At 35.8% G+C, this 23,310-nt stretch overlaps 1 protein-coding gene across 1 annotated transcript in view; it reads left to right on the top strand.

The window, feature by feature from the left end:
- Kiaa0753 (KIAA0753 ortholog) overlaps positions 1 to 23,310 on the top strand; it is a 64,415-nt gene that overhangs the window by 5,995 nt on the left and 35,110 nt on the right. Inside the window, exons 3-8 of the mRNA XM_027922688.2 lie at positions 2,893 to 3,517; positions 6,837 to 6,943; positions 8,362 to 8,424; positions 8,901 to 9,116; positions 11,314 to 11,521; positions 22,316 to 22,548. Coding sequence (XP_027778489.2) covers positions 2,893 to 3,517; positions 6,837 to 6,943; positions 8,362 to 8,424; positions 8,901 to 9,116; positions 11,314 to 11,521; positions 22,316 to 22,548 — 1,452 coding nt within the window. The remainder of the gene's footprint in view (positions 1 to 2,892; positions 3,518 to 6,836; positions 6,944 to 8,361; positions 8,425 to 8,900; positions 9,117 to 11,313; positions 11,522 to 22,315; positions 22,549 to 23,310) is intronic.

Below are 23,310 nucleotides of genomic sequence, written 5' to 3'. Positions count from 1 at the left end.
TTCAAATAATTTGCATTTACAAACAATACAGCAATGAGCAAGTCTGTGCATAGGTATTTTGGGGGTTGTTTTTGCAGGGTAAGTTCCTAGAAGTGAGACTGCTGGTTGGTGAATGAATACTGCCAAATTCCCTCCTTACTGGGTGTGCCAGTTTGTCGTCAGTCAGCACTCTATGATGGGTTCTGTTCCAGCAACCTCACCAAAGCATCTAATATTATGCTTTTTAATTTTTGTTTATCTTTTGGGAGATAAACTGGATTTTAGTGTACTTTTAATTTGTATTTTTATGAGGTTTAAATGTTCATCTAGTTAAGGGCTGTATTTATATCTTTTTTGGCTGTTGTTCAGTAAATTGTTGTTTTTTCCATTTTCTATTGAGTTTTGATCATTTCGTCTCTCTCTTTTTTTGCAGTGCTAGGGGTTGAACCCAGGGGTGCTTTGTCACTGAGCTATATCTCCAGTCCTTTTATATTTTTTATTTTGAGACAGAGTCTCTCTAAGTTGTTCAGACTGATCTTGAACTTGTGATTCTCCTACCTCAACCTCCCTAATATACACCACTGTACCAGGTGCGTCACCTTGATTTTTTAAAGATTTATTTATATAGAGGGAGTCCTTTGTATTAGCAAATATTTTTCTTTTAGCTTTTCAGTGCCTTTGGCTTTATGATTTTTAAAAAATATTTATATTTTAGTTTTTTAGGTGGACAAAATATCTTTATTTATGTGGTGCTGAGGATTGAACCCAGTGCCTTGTGCATGCTAGGCGAATGCTCTACCACTGAGCCACAACCCCAGCCCTTGACTTTATAATTTTTTTTTTTTTAAACAGGCAGAAGTTTCAAATAATCTTTTTGTTGTTTTAATGTAGTCAAATTTATTGTTCTTTTTTTCTGTTGAATATAGATTTTGAGTCATAGTTAAAAAGACTTTCCATATACCTATATTAGAAAGGAATTCACCTGTGGTTTTTTTGTTTGTTTGTTTTTTCCCTAATACTTATATCAAATTCCTAAGATATTTTGGTATTTTTACTTTTAGAGGAAAAGCTTTCCCCAAGTAAGGCCGTAGGTCTCAACAGTTGTTCATGTTGGGAACAGTGTTGCATGCCTGTAATCCCAGCAGCTCTGGAGGCTGAGGCAGGAGGATCTTGAATTCAAAACCAGCCTCAGCAACTTAGCGAGGTGCTAAGCAACTCAGCAAGACCCTGTCTCTAAATAAAATGTGAAAAAGAGCTGGGGATGTGGCTCAGTGGTTAATTGCTCCTGGGTTCAATAACTGGTACCAAAAAAAGAAATAAGAAATTAAAAGAAAAAAAAAAAAAAACCTGCGTTCTCCCCCTACCTTCACCCTGTATGTGTCACTTCTAATAAAATTGTCTTCATAAGTATAGTACTTAAAAAATATATTGTTCATCAATCTATGCTCCTTTCAGATGGTTCTTTTTTGGTTATCTAGTGAGATTTTTCACTTTTTCCCAAAAAATACTTTCTGAAGTTTTATCACAGTGGGTTATTTTAAACTGACTGTTCACACATATGGTTATATAAACACAACTCCAAGATAAAAGGCATTCCAAGACAGAAGTCAATTGGATTCAGAAGCATAGATTCTCCTACTTTCCTATTGTGTTTGACAGGTCCTGTGGGGAGCTGCTCTGAATGACCATTTCCAGTCCTGAAGCTCGAGGCTCTGACCAATCACTACATTTTGTGGTGATTTGCGTGTGGTCCCAGCTCTGATAGCAAGGCGGGTCTTCAAGTGTAGGCGTCACCTCGGGGGGGTTGAGCTACACTCACTATTCCTTTGTGATCCTACCCCTTGCCCTATTTGAATGGCTTCTTCCCCATAAAATGGCTTCTTCCCAATAAAAGGGTTCAGCATTGCTCCTCTCTCTCTCTTTCCACAGACCCCTAAGGTCAGAGGAGCTGTCACAGGACCCAAAGAAAAAGGCATTTCTCTGTCTCTGTGATTATTTCATTCAGCCCAGTTCACCTGGAGTGAACCTGAGTGTTTAGTTTTGGAACATGACAAGGTCCATTTAAGTAACTTTCAAAATTTAAAGCAATAAAATTATTTATTTCCTTTGACCTAGTAAACTTAGATCAAATCATTTATCCTAAGAAAATAATTTAAAAGAAGAAAAAACTAAATATATGGAGATGTTAATTGTTAATGTTTCTACTAGTGGAAAAATGGGAACAATCTAAGTTTAATAGTGACATTATAGTTAGGCCAAGTAAGAAAAGTCCATTGTTTGGCTTTTTGAAAATGTAATGAGAGAAAATTTAAAACTATAGGAATATGAAAACATACATAACAAAACTTGTATTGTGATGAAAACTGACAAAAACTTCAGTCTCTATTAGACTTGGTAAGTGGACTTTTTAAAGCAAGATTTACTTAGGTGCAGGGTGAAGGATGTGTATAACCACAGGGTGAAAGATCTTCAGGAAGGTCTGCAGAAACACCATCACATTATGTACCCAGGGTAGTATGTCTGGGGTAGTTTTTAGGAAGGTTGTAGTGGATTATATTGGTCACTTGCTGGACCTTGACATTTTGAAACAGGACAAATAATCCTTAGCTGGGAGTTGAGGAATTTACTGGTTACTGCTGCAAGCTCTCTGGAGAGATTTTAGAGGAGGATCTCGGTATGATGTTAGTAAGTGGAAAGATAAAACCATGGGACTGAATGATGTAGGATAGAACCACAGCCATGTGTTGAACTAAAGGTGTATGAGAGCAGCTGATTGTGTAAGTACAATGGAAAAATGTCTTTTCACACAAATAATCTTGTGGGTGAAATATTAGAAGCTTGATTATATACATATATCAACTAAGCAATATGTTATTTTTCTAACATGTGCTTAATTTTGTTTACTTTTTAAAGAACCAGCTGCAGTTTAATAGAAATGTTCCTCCACATTCAAGCAACTTGGCAGTCCAATATTCTTGCCCACATGCAATTAGAATTGAAAAACTGAAGCACTCGTACAATGAAACATATTGTGGTAAAGATTCAGATTTTAGAGTTGGTCCTGACCTGAGCAGTTCTGTTTCATTTTCCGTCATATCAGAAGAGAGACTTAGCTATGCTGTCCACCTAGCCAAAAGAGATGTGAAGCGAAGACAATTTGAAGAACACGTAACAGAACATCATCTCAAAAGTCAACCCCAAAGCTCTCAGAAATGTGGACATACTAAGTATAAAATATCTGATCACAAGGTGGAGAGGAAGGATGCAAAGGATCAAGAAGTCTGTCGGTGCAGCCACCAGCCATCCAAAGTAGGGATTTCCAGCTCAGGTGCCAAGGTGTATGTGTACACATCTCATCCAGGACATTCAGATCTTACCCTGCTAAATTCACCACCCACCCGTGATCCAGGCCTTCAACTACAGTCCAGGATAGCTGACCACAAAAACGTATGTGAACAGAAAAGCCTGTTCGAAGTTCAGCGACTTCAGAAAGAATTGAGCAATTGTATCCATAGAATTGAAGAGGTAACTAAAAAAGGTGAGAAAAAATAGATCCTTCTCTTTGATAAAATCCCATGAGTATGGGATAGTTAAGATGCATTCATCTGGGCTCCCTATGCCCTCTACCAAGTTCTACCACCTCCTGTCTTTTGGTTGGTTCCCTAGAGCATAAGCCTTCATAAGTTTGACTGGTATCTTCTTTCTCTGAAGAGTTTACCCTGCCTATTCCTTCACTATAAACACTGTAACTCAGGCCTCAGCCAAAAGCTAGAGTTTCTGCTGTCTAGTTCTGAGGTCTTTAGGCACCAAAGTACAAATTATCCTATAATATTTTTCTTCTGGCAAAATTTTAAAAATTTTATGCTTATTGTAGATAAAACCAGTTCCTGCTTGGGTGATGTTATGATGAGTACACACCAGTGAAAAGGGAAGTCATAGATACCTGTAGAAAATATCTCACCACAGGGTGGAAAAGAAGGAATGTAGTGATCATATACTTATTTTTTGCAATTGTCTGGCAATCTCAGTATCCTTGCATTTCCCTAGGGAGTAGAGGATTGGTTTCCTATGGAAAATTTTGGGTTACTATTGTTATCAAAGTAGAGACTCAAGCCTAACTTTTAGACCACAAGGAGAAAGGAGTTGAGTATTGAAAGGAACATTGTGCTAGGATGGTACATAGTCTAGAATTATATTTTGCATTTTAAATTTAACTGCTGTATGCATATGTGTACATATGCATACTATATAAAGAATTTAAGATATTTTAGAAAATAGTTGTTGATTTAAATAAGATAAAACTCCATACCTGAGGATATTGTGGCATAAGAAAAATAAGGAAAGGAAAAAGATTTACTAGGAGAGAGTTAAAAAGTTATTTCTGAGTTTAGTAGGAGCCAGCTACAGAGTGTACTGCAATCAGTTATAGAATTTACAGCTTAAAACAGAAAAAACAATTATGTAAAATTGTGTAACAACTTCCACATTTTGTGGCCAAAAAGAAGCTTCATCTGTGGAGTATGTTGTGTAATATCATGAGGAATTCAAAATTCCAACAGAAACCCTCTAGCTGTGTCTTGTTATAATATTTCCCTAGTTTTAGTCTGTGGCATGACCATATACCTTAGGCAGAAGTCATGCAAGGTAACAAAGCCGTGAGGCCCTCTGTTTTAGTGATCTGGCCTAATACAGGGGGACCTGTAGAATGGAGTTTTTCAACATTGTGGGGAAAAACTGGATTAATTTATCTTATTTAAAATTTCAGTCTATCATGAACCAATACTTTGTAAACTATAATAAAAATGTCACAACTATGGTAATTGCTTTAAAGACTTGTAAATGCATATTTTCAACTGCTGCACTTACCTTGTTGTGGACTAATAATAGTTTGCAATGGCTCCTAGTTGCAGACCACTCTTTCAGTAGGCCTGAAGTGCCCATTTGTGCTTCCCAAATGCTGCTCTGTAGACTGGTTGCATCGCCAGCCCTCATCTGCAAGGTGAGCAGTTAAAAACCCTACCTTAGGGCTGGGGATATGGCTCAGTTGGTAGAGTCCTTGCCTTGCATGCATAGGCCCTGCGTTTAATCCCCAGCACCATAAAAACAAAAACAAAATAAAAAAAAAAAAAACCCTTCCTTAGCCAGTTACTATTTATATTCTTATTATATGAATATAGTTCTTTCTCCCCACTGTGCAACATAAAAAAGAGAAATAATTTGGCTTATAGGCTCCTAAGAAACTCTGTCTATAAGTATAACTCCGGACTTCCAAAGTTTTACATTCTTCCAAGTAGCCTTACTCTTTTCCTTGTTTGATTTTCTTTTTTCTTTCTTTCTTTTTTTTTTTGGTACTAGGGATTGAACTCAGGGGTACTTGATCACTGAGCCACATCCCCAACCCTTTTTTATATTTTATTTAGAGACAGGGTCTCACTGAGTTGCTTAGTGCCTTGCTTTTGCTGAGGCTGGCTTTGAACTCCTGATCCTCCTACCTCAGCCTCCCTACCTACTGGGATTACAGGCAGGTGCCATCATGCCTGGCCTCCTTGTTTGACTTTTTAATGAGTAAATAATTAAAAAATTGAATTAATAAAATACACTTAGGCTTTTATCTGACTGTGTATTGGACTTTTATAAAAAAATATTTTTTTGTATATTTGAAAACCACAGACTGGAAAGAATGGAGAGACTGTATCTCCCTCAGGCAGTCTTCTAGAAACAGTTTCTTTGAACCAGTCTTTTAAAACTATGGTGCACCGGGCACAGTGGTGCACGCCTGTAATCCCAGCGGCTCAGGAGGCTGAGACAGGAGGATCTCGAGTTCAAAGCCAGCCTCAACAAAAAGCGAGGCACTAAACAACTCAATGAGACTCTCTCTAAATAAAATATAAAAAATAAGGCTGAGGATGTGGTTCAGTGGTTGAGTTCAATCCTTGGTACCCCCCTAAAAAAATAAAATAAATAAAACTATGGAGCACCAAAATGTATGTGTGCTTCCTGGCAAATATATGAAGACTTTAGATATTTACATGATTTTAGCATTTGCTATGTGTTAGTGAAAGGATTTCTCACTTGGAATCAAGATAAGAACATGTAAAAATAATCTTGCTAAACATAAAAATGTCCAATAAAGAGTTTTTTGGGAAAAAATAGCATAACAGATTTTGCCTCAATATAAAAATTTTATAAGTAGTAAGAATTGCTTCACCGTGGGCTCTCTGGGGAATTGGCTCAGGGAATTCCGGCATGGATGGGGAGCTTGCCACTGTCTTCGTGTTCCCTCTACCTCTGAGACAGTATACAGATCCATGCACTCATTCCTGCTTGTTTCTTTCCTTTCCATACTGGGGATTGAACCCAGGGCCTCACTCATGCTACTCAAATGCTCTTTTTTTTTTTTTTGAGAGAGAGAATTTTTTAATATTTATTTTTTAGTTTTTGGCAGACACAACATCTTTGTTTGTATGTGGTGCTGAGGATCGAACCTGGGCTGCACGCATGATAGGTGAGCGCGCTACCGCCACTTCCCCAGCCCTCAAATGCTCTTATCACTGAGCTCCATCCCCATCCCTTTTTATTTTTTTATTTTGTTTAAAGAGGGTCTTACTAAATTGCTAAGGCTGGCTTTGAATTTTCGATCATCCTGCCTTAGTCTCCCAAGTAGCTGGGATTTCAGGCATGTGCCACAGCAACTGGCTCATTCTTAGTTTCTCAACTGATAAAAGATAAATTTTTTATTATGATAGCCTTATTTTTTTTTTAAATCAAATTAGAGAGTTTCAACCTTTGTACCTCTTTAAATAATTTTAAGTTTCTCTGTGTGGTTTATAATCCTCTTTGGGGGAAAATATTTCCAGATAGACTAGAAGAAGCTTTGGATCCAGATGAAGAGCGACGAATCCGTGTCAGGAGACAGGAGCAAGCTGTTCGTTGTGCCCGGATGCTCTACGTCCTTCAGCAGCAGGTATAAAAAGCCCAGGGAGAAGCAGGACTAGCAGCCTGGATGGCTTTCTTATAGAATTTCCATTTTCCTTTTGTCTCAGAAAGTTTAATATCAAAGTACCCTACATTTATTGTAACAGATTTGTGAGGCTTAATTTTCTGACCACATAAACAAGTAATTCTTATCCTTTTTGTTATCTGTGTGTGTGTGTGTGTGTGTGTGTGTGTATGTATGTGGGTGTATTATGTGTGTATGGTCAAGCTCCTTAAACAGTGGCTCTTGACTTTTTGAGGTCATATAGTCTCTTGAGAATCTATTAAAAACCATTTCTTTCCTCTGGGGGAAAAATGCTTATACATTACACAGCACATATTTTTGTATATGAGATCAGGTAGATCAATTATCTTATAGACCTTCATCCCCAGGTATGAACCCTCCTCTTAAAGGAAAGGGACCATCTTTGGTTTGCCATTTGTCTCAGATTTATAATATATTTAAAATATAGTAGGTAACAAATAATTTGATTCTTCTTTATTAAACGATAAATAATCAAGGCCTTGTTAAATATTTTTCAGGACACATTTAGTGGTTGATATCTGGTATCTATATTCTTTACATTATGATGGATTTTTAAAAATATGTGTTTTATTTATTATGTTTATTTATAAATGTATGTTTTATTTATTAATAAATAAAAATATGTATGACTCATTTCTGGTCACTGGAATCACAAGTTGATCTTATTACTTGAACCAAAAACTGTACTTTTTCATTTAAAAGCTTGAGTTAGATTTTGTTCTGTATTATTTTATAATGCTGCCACAGAGAATGTCCTAACACACGAATCTTACCATCTCTGACCCTTGCTTAAAAGACTTCAGTGGCAACTGGTGAGGTGGCACATGCCTATAATCCCAGCAGCTCAGTAGGCTGAAACAGGAGGATTGTGAATTCAAAGTCAGCCTCAGCAGAAAGCAAGACACTAAGCAACTCAGTGAGACCCTGTCCCTAAATAAAATACAAAATAAGGCTGGGGATGTCGTTCAGTGGTTGAGTGCCCCTAAGTTCAATCCCTGGTATCCCCCCAACTCCGCCCAAAAAAAGACTTCAGTAGCTCTCTGTAACTTAGAGTATGAAAGCTAAATTCTTTAGCAGGACACTTAAGACTTCCTGACCTAGCCTTCCTACCTTTCCAGAATCATCTCCACATTCGCTCCTTATATTGGGGACCAAAGGCTGTAAGGTGAACACTGTGCTATATTCACCATCTTGAGTTGAAATCAGTACTGATTTTTGGGTACACAGATGAAGAGTTTTTCTCATTTTCAAGTAACTTGAGTTAAAAATGGTTGTATTTGTCTTTTTATTATTATTATTATTATTAAAAATACATCAATGGAAAGGTTTGAACTTTTCATTTTTTCTCCTTTACCAAACAGGTAAAAGAAATCCAGGAAGAATTAGATAAATTGAGTCCACATAAAATTAAACACACCAAGAAGGTATGATTAAATTATGCTTAATACTTTGTTTTTCCTCAGTGTTGCAGGTGAAATCCAGGGTCTTATGCATGCTGGGCAAGCGCTCTACTACCAAACTCTACCCTCCATCCCAGTACTTATTTATCAAGTACATTTTCCATTGTTTTGTTAGTATTGTGTGGGTTCTCTGCACTAATATTACTGTCAGTGCTAATAGAAATCTGTGAGGAAGTGAGCACCTTAAATATTCTGAATATGGGGTTATTGTTCAAGGAACAGCTTCTGAAAATATATTCCTGTTGTAGTTGCTACTAGCATAAAGAAATAATAGAAAGGGAAAGACTTAATTCATTACTAGAAACTTTAAGCTTTATAATTCCTTTTACTATGAAAAAGTTTTACAAGAAAAGAGTAGACTACAAATATTCTTAAGGCTTGTGTTAATGTTAGGAAGTTCTAAATATTGAAATAACTTCTCACATGTTGTTTATTGCCAGTCATGGGCAATGTCTAGGCTGGCTGCTGCCCATCGAGGAGCCATTCGGGCCTTACAGATGTTTGTTACTCAGTTTACCGACAGAGGGGAGCACCCAGTTTCTGCTCAGTGTAAGGAACTGGGCAGCCTTATTCGCCAGCTTTCACTGTGTTCTGCCAAGCTAGATGCAGATCCTTCTGTTCCTGATGTGGTTATAGATATCCTGCAACAAATTGAGGTAGGAAATTATCTCCCATTTTTCTTAAAAGTCTGTTGGTTCCAAGCAGGGAAGTAATGCTTATGGTCACATAGTTTCATTAGGTGAGAATACAAGACAAAACTGCCACCTGGTAAATTAAAGCTTTGCAGAGCCCTTTATTTTTATTTTATTATTTTTATAGTCTAGTCTATATTATTATATTTCACTTATTTGAGAATTGGTAACTTGAGTACGAAACATGTAATGACTTTAAGCCGGGTCCATCAATTCAATAGAATGTTCCATTATCAAGTCATGCCATTTAATAAAGAATTTATTAGCATAGAAAAGGAAAACAGTGAAGTATTCTTAGATTATTGCTTAGATTAGGATATCATCGTTCAAATGGATTATAGAAAGGGAGGAACGCTTCAAGCAGAGCCTCAAATCTTGGGATATGACTAGACACTCTGAATCACAAATGGCATGTACAGTCATGAATGTACAAAGTTCTTAGTTCTCATTAGTAACAAAGGCAATAATAACAGTATGCCCATTAATTTTTTAGTTCCTTGACATTTGCAAAGTGTTATCACATAATTATGCCATTTCATCCTTGTTGTGACACTGTGGTGTATAGTTGATTTTATTACTGTTTTATCATTTAAAATATTTTTAAAAGCAGAGATCACAGAGATGACACAATTATTTCTCTTGAGAGTAGCAAATGAAATTCCTGTCTTCTGACTTCCATGTCAGTGTTAGTTCCACTGTGCCATACATTTTAAAAATAAAAGGATAGTCTTTATGTTACTGTGGCATAGTAAACTGTTAGCTGTAGAGGAAAGGTGGTATCATAGGGAGAATTGGGGGTAAGTGACATGCAGGTTCTCCTATTACCTAGCTATTGGTGGTGTTGAAGGCCCTTTCTGCCTTTACAGTCCCATTGTTTAGCAAATATATTTGTGATTTGCTTTGGTTACATTCATATAGATAGAACTCCCCATTGGGAATGTTATTGTCAAATGCAAACCTCAAAACCTTGGCAGCAAATCAAATTGTGTGATGTTTGTTACACTAACCCATAAGAAAAGTTTATCAACCAAAATGATTTTATTTAGAGGACTTATCTTCAAAATCCTAGAAAGTATCTCAAGAGATTATCTAGTTCTCTCAAATTTTGAGCAAGAGTGTCTTTAATGTTATGTTTCTTAAACGTAAAGTTTTTCTTCCTTACTTTGAAAAATATTCAGTAATGCAAGAAATTAATCTCTCTTGATGTTCTATGCCATTTTATAGCTTTCTATCTTCTTATTCCTTTATTATGATCTGAACTCAACCTCCCAGGCTGTGTCTAGTTGTCCTGATCGTGTACTGCTCAGATGGAGACCCAGACCTCACTGCCCAGTAATAGTGGATATACATTTATTAGAAGATGTGCCTTTTTAGGAAAGGGGGACACAGACAGATCTCCTGCCATTACTGTAGTAGACTAAGGCCACTGAATCTACTACATTTTTTTTTTTATTTTCAAAAAATATATTTTAAATATAGTATGTTTGCCCTTTTAAAACCCTACTTGAGTTTATGAAGTTTCTGTCAAGATTAAAATGTTTTTAAAATATATAAGATACTTTTCTGGAGATTGTAGTTAATTTTTGAAATGATGATCTTTAAATTTAGGATTTGGATACCTTTAAAAATAGCCTTTAAAAAGTAGCCTTATTCATTTTCTTTTTGCTATTGGTTTTAGTGAGTTAAATATGTAAAAGAACTAATTAATTATGTGTCTTAAATAATGAAAATTTCAAATTAAGTTGAAGTGCATTTCATTAACCATTAAGAGATAGCCATTTATTTATTTATTTATTTATTTTTTAATTTTTTATTGTTGGTTGTTCAAAACATTACATATTTCTTGATATATCATATTTCACACTTTGATTCAAGTGGGTTATGAACTCCCATTTTTACCCCATATACAGATTGCAGAATCACATCAGTTACACATCCATTGATTTACATATTGCCATACTAGTGTCTGTTGTGTTCTGCTGCCTTTCCTATCCTCTACTATCCCCCCTCCCCTCCCCTCCCCTCCCCTCTTCTCTCTCTACCCGCTCTACTGGCCATTTAATTACCCAGTTTTTTTGGAGTCCTTATTTTTCAGTTTTGTGGCTAGAAGTCATACTTATTTTAAGATAAACTAAGAGAATAATTGACTGTTTCATGACAGGCTTTGGAATCTCTCCTGGAGAAGAAACTATCTCCAAAAAAGGTGAAGAAATGTTTCAGTGAAAATCGGAAATATCCTATTAGTAACCAGAGGACATTAGGGAAATGGCCAGATACATTGCCAAAGGGTGAAAGGAGACCCTTTGTATCAAAAGAGACATTGCCACAGGATACAATTCGACCTTCGGTGGCAAAGAAGCTTCTTTCTGGTATGTGTCTTAAAGTATTTGTTGTGAGATGTTTTATTGTTCAAGTTGTCTGGGCCAAAATAATTAGTGCACTGAGGGGGAAACTCAGGATTTATAACCTAGCCTACAACAGTAGCAACAACTAGGATCAGCAAATGTCATCCAAGATTCTTCTTTATGCTGAAGACTGGAGTACTCTGTTGAGGAAAGTAAGAAGGGAAAATTCTCTTTTTCTACATAATAGTGTTGTTTATTATACTTAATGGTAGATATATGCATGTATATAGATATACATAAATGAATTTGATATATATATATATATATGCATTTAAACAGATTCTGTCAACTTACCTTAAGAGTAGGCATACAGTTATGTTTTTACTAGCAGTGACATCAGTATATATTTTCCCATATCCTCATCCAGTAATTTATATAATAAAATGTAATTTTTTTTCCAGTTTGTGTAAAATCAAATCTTACCGCTTTATATTTCATTTCTGTCAAGGATTACTTCTTTCACATATTCCTTAGTTTACCTGTTGGTTATATTTTTTGTCTGTCTTCTGTTGAGTTGCAAGTCTTTTGCTTATGCATGTATAGAGGTTCTTAATATATTCCGAATCCTAATCTCTTTTAAAATATTTTCTCCTACTCTAGTCACTATTTTTGAAATTTGATTATGATATTTTTTTTCTGAAAAAATACAGAAAATTTTAATTTTGTGGGCAAATCCATCTTTTTTTTTTTTTTACATATTTAATATTTGATTAAACAATTCTCTTGTCTTTGTATTTCTTTTTCAAAATTTTGCTACCAGTCATTGCTCATCTTCCTCAGGAACTTAGGGCTTCATGCATGCTAGGCAAGCACTTAACCCTTGGGCTACATTCCCAGCCCCTTCCTAGGAATTTATAATGAGCTTGTCAAGTTTATGAAAAATGCTTTTGGAGCCCAGTGGCTTGGGAGGGATCTCGAGTTCAAAGCCAGCCTCAGCAAAAGTGAGGCGCTAAGCAACTCAATGAGACCCTGTCTCTAAATAAAATACAAAATAGACCTGGGGGTGTAGCTCAGTGGTTGAGTGCCCCTGAGTTCAATCCCTGGTACCCTCCCCACCAAAAAAAAATGATGTTGGGATTTTGTTTGTTATTACATTAAGTTTATATTAGAGGAGAAATGATATCTTTATAATATTAAGTCTTCCTATCTATTCATGCCCTTTTTCTGTCCTGTCAGAAAGAGAATTTTGGGTATATATGTTTTATAAATTCCTTGCTAGGTTTTTTTTTTTTTTTTTTGCTAGATTTATTTTTAGTTTTCATATTTAAGTTTTATTTCTATTATAAATGAGATCTTTTTCTATTACATTATGAAATTGGTTATTGTTACTTAAAGGAAAGCTGTTGGATTTATATATTATTTTTATATATGATACTAGCCTGAAAACTTATTCTGATAGTGGAGTTTGTTGTGTCTGAGGTACACAATTGAAAGGGGGCATTGATATATTACAATCGTAACATTTTAAATTTTAAATTCCAATGCCTAAACAACATTTTAAAATTCATATTGACACATAAAGTAATGATTTATCTTACAATGGATGTTTTAGATTTGATGAAATATTTTTTTAAATAGTTAATTCTTTTGTTATTTTCCAAATAGGTGAAATTACTTATAAATATTGGACAAACCCAGTAAACTGGTTTTTCTTTATTCTTTTCTTTGCAGTGTTGGGGATCAAACCCAGGGCCTCACATATGTAGCAACCACAGAGCTACATCCCCAATACAGTTTTTCTTTTTTAACTGAAGTAGAACATAACAGATAGAAATGTGCACAAAAAATAAACTTACAGCTCAGCTAATATCAGAAAACAAAAATATTTGTGTAATTATTATCCAAGTCAAGGAGTGCCTAAGAAATTTCACTGTACCCTGTTTCCAGTCTCTCTTCCTCCTCCCCCAAATTATTATTATTATGATTTTAATGCTTTATTTTGGTTCTGCCTGATTTGGAACTTTATAAAAATGGAATTTCACAATAGATACTCTTTTGGGATAGACTTCTTTTGTGTTATATTTTGTGAGATTCATCTACTCTGTGTAGCTAATTTGTTTATGTTATGTTCTTTGCTCTGTTATATTGATTGTATCACTCTGTCATACTTTATCTGTTGTTTTAATTATTGGGTTGTTCCCAGTCTTAGATGATTATAAAGAAAACAACTATGATTGTTTTTACATGTGTGTCTTGGTACCTGTGCACACATATTTCTGTCGGGTATGCTTCTAAGAGTATAATTGTTAGGTAGGTCATAGGTAAATGTTAGTTCTATTGTAATATAGTTTTATTTCCAAAGTAGTTTTATCAGTTGATATTCCCACCAACAATATACTAGAACAGTGGCTACTCATCCTTGCTCACACTTTTCATTACTAATTTTTAAAATTATGGCTTACTCAGCTGGCATATTAGTCGTATCAGGCATTTTAGTTTTAATTTAAATTTCTGAATAACTAATAGTATGAGCACATTTTCATGTATTTTTAGGCCATTTAGAAGCCTTTTAGGAAGTACCAGTTCAGGTCCCTGGCCATATATCCCTCCCTTCTTCTCTTTTTATCTCTCTTAACTCTCTACTGTCTTCCTTCCTTTCTCTCTCTCTTTTTTTTTTTTTTTTTTTTTTTTGGTGGTGCTGAGGATTGAACCCAGGGGCCCCACATATGCTAGGAAAGTGCTCTACCACTGAGGTACACCCCTAGCTTCTCTCTCTTTTTCCATTCATTTGTTAGGAGTGTTCTGTATATGTACTGGATCTTAGTCATATGTGTTTTTAGATATCTTAGAAGTAAGATGTGACTTGCTTTTAAATATCTCAAATGTTCATCTTTTAATGAACAGAATTCTTAGTATCACTGTAGTTCAATGAATCATTCTCTTCCCATATACTTTTTTGAGAGGTATTCTAAGAAGTTTTTCCCTAATGTTAAAGTTAAGACATTTTTTAATGTTATTTCCTATTAAAGTTTCATTTTCTTCCCAATGAAGATCCAGATAACTTAGCCCTCTTTGTTTGAAAGATTGTTTTTTTCTCCCAAGTCGCATGCATTGAAATCAAGTGTTCATATATGTGTGGGTCAGTTTCTGGGCCCATTCTTTTCCTTTGATCTGAATGTGGGTCTTTTTATCAGTGCTAAACTACTTTAATTGAATTATTTTAAGTCTTCATATCCAATGGAACAACTTTTCACACTTGTTTTTCCCCTAGAGTATCTTGACTAATCTTGATCCTTGGCATTTCCATAGAAATTTTAGAATCAGAATTTGTTGATTCCACCAAACATCTTTCCGACTCCAAAAAGCCAAAAGACATCTATTGGAATTTTGATGGGAAATTATCATTTTTATAGTATTGAATTTCCCAATCTGCAAGCAGGGTATATCCCTCCATTTATTTAAGTTGTATTTTTTTTTTTTCTTCTTTTGGTATTGGGGATTGAACCTAGGGGTGCTTTACCACTAAGCTACATTTTTATTTTATTTTATTTTTTTAAATTTTGAGACAGGGTCTCACTAAGTTGCTGAGGCTGGCCTCCAATTTGCAATAGCTGACTCAGCCTCCAGGTAGTTGGTGTTTCAGGCATATGCCACCACACCCGGCTATTTAGGTTGTCTTTAATCCCAGTAATTTGGGTGTGCGTATGTGTGTGTATGGGTTTGTTTGTCTTTCATTACTTTTATTCTGCGGTATTGATACTTTTAATACTCTTACACATGATATCTGTTTTATGTTTTATAATTTGATTTCTCATATGTATTGCTGATTTTGTGTGTGTGTGTGTGTATATAATTTTTGTGTATTGACCTTGTATCTAGCAAATTTACTAAAAGCTTATTTCTGGCCATTTATCTGTAGAATTATTTTAATTTTGTCTTAAATATAATCATATCATCTGTGAATAATCACTAGTTTATTTCCTTCTTTTCAATCTTTATTCTTTTTCTTTAATCTTTCTGTTTTGGTTTGCTTGACCTGTGGGTGACTGATTAAAAGGAGAGGTTCAAGATTCTTGTGATACTTGAGACTTGTTTGATTTCTTGTTGCATTTCTGTTAATTTTTTCTTGATGTGTTTTGAAATGTTGTTCTTACACTTATAATCCCAGTGACTCGGTAGACTGAGGCAGGAGGATTGCAAATTCAAGGCCAACCTCAGCAATGTGGTGAGGCCTTGTCTAAAAAATAAAAAAGGGCTGGGGGTATAGCTCAGTGGTAAAATGCCCTTGGGTTAAGTGGCGAAAAAAAAAAATTCCTGACTTAAATCTTTTTTTCATGGATTTTATATGTTGTTATTATTAAATATTCTCTTTATCTCCTTAGGATCATGTTCACTTTGGATTCTGTTTTGTCTGATGTTAATATTGCTTCACCTACTTAACTTGTTTGGCATTTGCCTGGAATAATTTTCTATTCCCTTAAACTGAGTCTTTCTTTGCTGTTTTAAGAATGCCTTTTATACACAGTTTATTGTTGGTTTTGTGATCCCTGTTGTAGAGCTCTATACTTACCCTGCTTACATTTGCTGAGATTAATGACATGTTTGAACTTTGCTTTACCTTATTTTATGTGTTTCATTTGCCAAGGTATTTTTTCTTTGTTGTAATTGACTATATTTATCATGTTTTTTTTTTTGTTGTTGTTTCGTTTTTCTTTTCTAGTGATGTGAAATTTACTTATCAATTTGTATTCGGTTGATTGATTGAATGATTCATTGATTTGTAGTTCTAGATGGACAACATGCCTTTATTTATTTTTATGCGGTGCTAAGGATCAAACCCAGTGCCTCACCATGCTAGACAAGCACTTTGCCACTGAGATACAATCCCAATCCTTTCTGTTGATTTATTTGTACATCTGTTGCTATTTTGTGGAACCTTAATAGCTTAGCTCTCTACCTCTTACATGAGTGCAACTGTAAGAAACGAGCAAAGAGTTCACTCAGTTGTATGTGGGGTTTTCCCCACATCATGTAGTTCTCCTGTAATTCAGTTCAATTTAGAGACTATTTACTTTAGGTAAAGTCAGATCCCACAGGTTTAGAGCTCAGTTTCAGAAGACCACCTCTACTTTAGACATCAATCACAAGTCCTAGGTCATGACCAGCTTCTCTAATAAATCAAGGCTTGCTAGTATGGCTCTCAGAACTCATTTACCCATTTATCATAAAGAATATTACAAAGGATAAAGATGAACAGCCAGGTAGGGGAGATGCATAGGCAAGGTATGTGGAAAGGGCATGGAGCTCCCGTGCCCTCCCCGGGTGCATCACCCTATAGGAACCTCCATGTACTCAGCAACACCAAATTGCTTAGAAATTGATAGTCTAGGGATTTTTCTGGAGGTTTTATCACATAGGTATTATCAATTATAACTCAATCCCCAGCCCTTCTGTCCTTCCTGGAGGATGAGAGTGGGGCTGGAGGTTCCATACTTCTCATCATGGCTTGGACTTTCTGGTGACCAGCACCCCCTCCAGAAGCCCCCAAGAGTCACATCAGTGGAATCAAAGACACTCTTATCTGCCAGGAAACTCCAGGAACCAGAGTTAATATTAGAACAAAAGGTACACCTAGCACCTCAATTGCTGGGGAAATTATAAGGAGTTTAGGGGCTCTTATGTCGGGAACTGGGGAAGAGACCAAATATATAAATATATTAATATATATATATATATATATATATATATATATATATATATATACACACACACACACACATACACACAGAATATCACAGTGACAAAATCTGTTTAATTACTAGATATTTATTCACTGTTATGGGATATCCTTCCTTTCAATCAGAAGGCCTTTGCTAGCCTTTACCTTGAGAATGAGCATCATGTCTATTTGTCTTTATAAGTCTCTCTGAGGAGCCCTGTCTAGTACATAGTTAGGCACTTAAGCTTTTGTTCAAAGACTCTATGAAGAAATGTAATTAAATAAGAAAGGACTCCTAAGCAATAGATTACAGTGATGTGGATCCTGGGTGCTGGGAAGCTCACTTTTGATGTTCTAGAGGAAGTTCAGAGAACATTCCAGGCCTCTATACAGTGAAGTGTTTTCCTAAATGATTTAGAAGATTAAAAGTTAGATGATTTCAACTGACTAGTGAAAAATGAAGACCAGCTTCAGAGAGAAGTTGAAAAACCTGCTAATCTGGGGCTGGGGCTGTAACTCAGTGGTAGAGAGCTTGCCTGGAATGTGTGAGGCACACTGGGTTCGATCCTCAGCACCACATAAAAATAAATAAAGCCATTAAAAAAAAAAAAAACCCAACCCTGCTAATCTAAAACCCATCATGAGGTCAAATGTAGGAAAGCTAAAAGACAAATGGGGAAAATTTCTATAGCTTTGAAAAGCATCTGTAATTAAAAGTGCTACAGAGGAATCTGACTATTGTTAAGGAAGTCTGGATGTAAGTTTTCTTTGATTGTAAAATATTCTAAACATAGAAAATAGTGAAAATAATAATCTCTGTGTATCCACTATGCAGATTTAAATATTTTTGCTTTACTTACTTTGGAAATTTGTAGACCTGTGATCACAATCACTGTGAACCTTAAAGTTTTCATCTGGTGAAAATTTCAAATGGTGATAATAGTCCTTCTTCCATGTGACTTAGTTGTTAAGTAGCAAATTAGATAATTATTAAATTCTATGAAAATGGAAGAGGTTATTTTTGTTACTAATCTCCAATTTATAAAGTCTAGATTATGTTAGGCACATTCTAAATAAGAAAGCAGGAAGGAATTTTGTATTGTTATGAAAAAGCTTTTATTCTCTGGAAAACATATTTATGTGGAAAAGATCCACAGTCCCTGACATCACAGAATGAATGGGCCTGGCCCTGGACCCAGTCAGAAGACTTGACTCTCCACTTACTTTCCTTGTGACTTTGAACAAAACACTTTTATTTCCTCATCTGAAAAATTTTAGTAATCCCATTCTGTTTGCTCTAGGGTAAGTCATGCTCTGTGGTGAGGCTCAGATGAGATGGTGAGTGCAAATTACGTTTTAAATGGGAAAAGTGTACAAAATGTGAGGGATGATTATAATCATCATTGTCATCATTATTATGAATTGAAATGTGTTATTGTTAACTGCTTTGCAAGTTTAATACATTTGCTCATGGGGAAGAATATGGTGACTTTCATTTTATTTTTGGCTTTTCTTGCCCTTATAATCTGAAGGTCACATTTTTCTCTATCATTTTAAATATAACTCACCTAATTCTTACTTCCAATTTCCTAAGGTTTCTCCTCTCCACCTGACCCCTAAAATTTGTGTGGAGAGCCACATGAATGGGAAAACCTGTTTGTGCTTTCTTCATTTAGGATATCTAATTGAGCCTGATTGGATCACCTATCTTGTGATTTACATAATTGTTGGCTGGTGCAGTTTGTTAATGACTTCTCCTATGTACTTGCAATGGTTGATTGCATTAGTATAACTTGTCAGCCAAAAGATTGGTGGCTCCCACCCTACCACTGCCAGTGACCTTAAACTCAGCTACCTCTGAAACTTGTACTGCATTTACTTGCTTATTTACATAAAGCCTAACTGGAAAAGATGACAGAGGTGATTCAATGTATGTAAACTGGGAAGGTAATAAATATATTACAGACGGAGGATCCAGTGTTAGTATTCTGTTGTCTTGTATTTCCTTGCTGTGTAATTTCTGTAGCTTTGAAAAGCATCTCTGATTAAAAGAAAAGTGATACAGAGGAATCTGACCCTTGACTTGCTATTGTTAAGGAAGTCTGGATGTAGGTTTTCTTTGATTGTAAAATATTCTAAACATAGAAAGTAGTGAAAATAATAATCTCTGTGTATCCACTATGCAGATTTAAACATTTTTGCTTTATTTACTTTGGAAATTTTTTTGAAAAATAAAATATGATAGGTACAGTTGAAATCCCTTAAATATTTTTCTCATTCCATTTTCCTCCCTCCCTCTCTGGAGATTACTATTGTTATCATTATAAAGGCAAATCCTTTCTATTTTTAAGTTTGTACTTCTTTTATATCTATCCATGAAAAATATAAAGTGTTGTAGTGTGCACGTGATATCTTACAGTATGTGCCATTCTGTTTGCCTACCTCCACTAATATTTGAAAATTTGGTCATATTGATAGGTGAATTCCAATTTTTAAATTTAACTGTTGTATAGGTCTCCCTTATATGGACATACAAGTTTATTTTTTAGTTGTTCTTATGTATCAATGGATATTTGGGTTGCTCTCAGTTTCTTGCTTTTTTTTTTTTTTTTTTCCCTCTATGAGACTGTGTCCTGCTATGTTTCCCAGGCAGGCCCCAAACTCCTGGGTTCAAGTGACCCTTCTATTCTGCCTCAGCCGCCCATTTTGGGACTACAGGCAAATGCCACTGCACTGACTGTTTTTTTGCTTATAAAGCAGCAGCGAATTGGAGTGAATACCTGTGCGCCTGTGTTCCAGTGCATGTGTGTGGGAGTTCATTTAGGCTGAGTGTTTACCTGTGAGTGTAACTGCTGGATTGCAATGTATACAAATTGTAACTCTGCTAGAGCCATAAGGTGCTCTCCAAAGTCCTTAGGCTGTTCACTCCTGCACAAGTAGTTTGTGAGAATACTTGTTTTTCCACCGCTTCTTTGTACTTGGTATCAGTTTACTTAAAATTTCCCCCACCCTGGTAGATATTATGGTATCTCGTTATACTTAATCTTTCTTATGGCTAGTGAGTTCAGTCATCTTTTCTTTCTTTTTTTTAAAAATTTTTTTGTCAATGGATCTTTTATTTCATTTTTTTTAATATGTGGTGCTAAGGATTGAACTCGGGGCCTCACACATGCCAGGCAAGCACTCTACCACAGAGCCACAACTCCAGCCCCAGTCATCTTTTCATGTTTTTATTGACAATTGATATTTTCTGCCTTAATTGCTGGTTTCATTACTTTGCCTGTTTCTCAATTTGGATTATTTTTCTTGTAGATTATTGGCCTTCTTTTTGTGTATGTGTGTGGGAGTACCGGGGATTGAACTCGGAAGCACTTAAGCACTGAGCTTTTTTGTATTTTATTTAAAGACAGGGTCTTACTGAGTTGCTTAGGGCCTCGCTGTTGCTGAGGCAGGCTTTGAACTTGAGATCTTCCCGCTTTAGCCCCACTCCCAACCCCCAGCTACTGGGATTACAGGTGTGCTCCACCATTCCCGGCTAGAAGGTCTTCTTATCATCTGGATATTAAGCTTATGTGCATTACAGATAGCTACTATTGACTTTATGATGAATTTCTGTCAAGAGGAAGTTGTTGTTTAGTATAATTAAATTCAAATATGTCAGTATTATATTTTGAATTTAAGAAAGGCTTTTCTGCCCTGATGTCAGATGATATCCTCCTGTGTTTTCTAATTTGAAATTTCCTTTGCACATTCAGATCTTCATTCCATTTGGCATTTAAGTAGTTTTCATCTGTGGAGACCAGTGGTTTTAGCTTGGCTTTTGAACATCCTAGTTCATACTCGCTGATTTGTCATGTCAATTCTGCTCTTTCCTGCATGGCTCCCACGCAGTCCCAGCCTTACAGCTCTATCACCAGGACTTCATCTCCCTTAGAGAAAGACTCCCACCTCCACCCCTCTCCCCACTTTGTTGTTCTTTAAATTTATTTAGATAATTTCTTGGAATTTACTCTTCATGTGAATTTTTGGATCAATCTATTTAGATCTACCCAAAAAATCAATTTTAACTGAATGTGCATTCAGAACTATAGATTACTTTGTGGAGAGTTGACGTCTTTACTAAGTCTGTTCAATCATGAAAACAATTTATTCAGACATTCTTTTAATGCCCTTTAAAAATACCCTTTAATGGGTGGGATATAGCTCAGTGCTAGAGCATTGCCTGGCATGTGTGAGATCCTCGGTTTTTTTGGTCCCCAGTCCCACAAACAAAACAAAACAAAACTTTACAGACTTTTTCTGTAAAAGTCTATTACATTTTTCATTAGATTTCTTCCTAAGTGCCATATAGTTTTTGTTGCCAGTGTTAATGGGATATTTTTCCTCTTATATTTCCTAATTAGTTATTTGAAAAATGGGGATGATACTGACTTTTGTGTTGTTCTTATATTTAGAAACCTTGCTAAACCCTCTTCTTAGTTATAAGAGTTTGAACTCTGATTTCCTTGAATTTTCTAAATATACCTTTATCTCCTCTTCAAATACAGGTTTTTTTTCTTTTTTTTTTTTTTTTGCATTTCCCATTGAGGGTTAAAATGTCGTATATAGAGTTCACACTATTTTGTGTCAGATTAGGAGCTCTTAAAGATGTTGAATAAAGAAGCATCATTAAAATATTCATATTTTAGAAAAATAGTTTTGGTAGCTAGGGGAAGGTGTGATGGAAGATGACTAGGAATCAGCTAGGAGATGCTCTTATTATGGTTGAAAGATAACTGCAGGGCCAACCTTAGGGTGTAGTAGAAGGAGAGGAAGGGCAGAAATAGCACAAGAGGGTTTTTAGAGTTAGAGACCATAGGGTCCAGGGAGATGAGTAAATATGGGCGCTAAGACTCAGGAAGTCAATTGTGATGCTTCAGTTTCCCGCTTTTAAAACTTACTAGTATTCATCACAGGAACGCAAGTTGACAGCAAAACACCTTGGTTTTCAGCAGGGGTATGCTAGGTATTTGGAGATTGGATGTTACAGATAATCATTCTCAACCAGCATGCCTTGAATAATATTTCCCTCTCTTTATTTTTCTGAAATCTCTGTGTAGATAAGAATCAGCCAAATGCAGAGTTTCCAGTGACCCAGAGGTTGGAGAGGGAGCTTGATGTATTAGATGTGGATATCCTTCCGGAAGAAGTCCCATTAATTCCAGACCAAAATGCAAGCTTCAAAGACGAGGCATTAACCCTAGCGAAAACAGGAGTGGTGAAAACAAAGCCTGTGACTGAGAGTGTGCCATTTAAGAAAAAAGATACTCTGGAGCCGGCAAGACCACAGCAAGTAAGACACCATTCCTTTCTTTTGACCCATATATTAGTCTGACACTGTCAAGGTCATACAGGCTAGTAAGTGGTATGGCCAGCATTTCATTTTTCCCACAAGTTGATTTAGCTTAGGTCCAGGTTGTTTTTATATTCTAACAAAAAAACAGTTTTTAATATTGTTACTAGGACAGAGCATTCTTTGTTGTCCTGGTTCAATAAGATCTTAACTAATTTGATAACAAGGTCCTAATTGGGCAGGGTATTTTAAGATTCAGGCATCTTATTTGTTTTCTGCTTCCAACTGGGAAGTATGAGATTTGAGAGGATTTAATATTTGTTTCCTGACAAAGATAAATATTGATCAATTGTAATCACTGAATATTAAAAGGGTATCTTTGTGTGACTGCTTTTTTTAATATTTATTTTTTAGTTATAGGTGGACACAATATCTTTATTTTATTTTCACGTGGTGCTGAGGCACCCAGTGCCTCTCGGCTCACATGCTAGTTCAGTGCTTTACCTCTGAGCCACAACTCTACCCCGTGTGACTGCTTTTTAATATGGCATAGGGGAGCATATGTGGAGTTAGAACTTGGTTTGAAACTAAATTAGATTTAAAACTTCTTTAATGTCATACAGTAGAAAACTGGCCAGAAGAGTACCTCCTCCTGTATATACCCTATACAGTGTGACTACCATTTGATGGTGTTGTCTAGCCAGACATGGTACCGACTGCCTATAATCCCAGTGACTCGGGAGGCTGAGGCGGGAGGATCAC

Source organism: Marmota flaviventris, chromosome 17 (assembly GCF_047511675.1).
Source record: "Marmota flaviventris isolate mMarFla1 chromosome 17, mMarFla1.hap1, whole genome shotgun sequence".
NCBI lineage: Eukaryota > Metazoa > Chordata > Mammalia > Rodentia > Sciuridae > Marmota > Marmota flaviventris.
The sequence above is the reverse complement of the archived record's forward strand: the minus strand, read 5'-3'. Positions and strand labels throughout refer to the sequence as shown.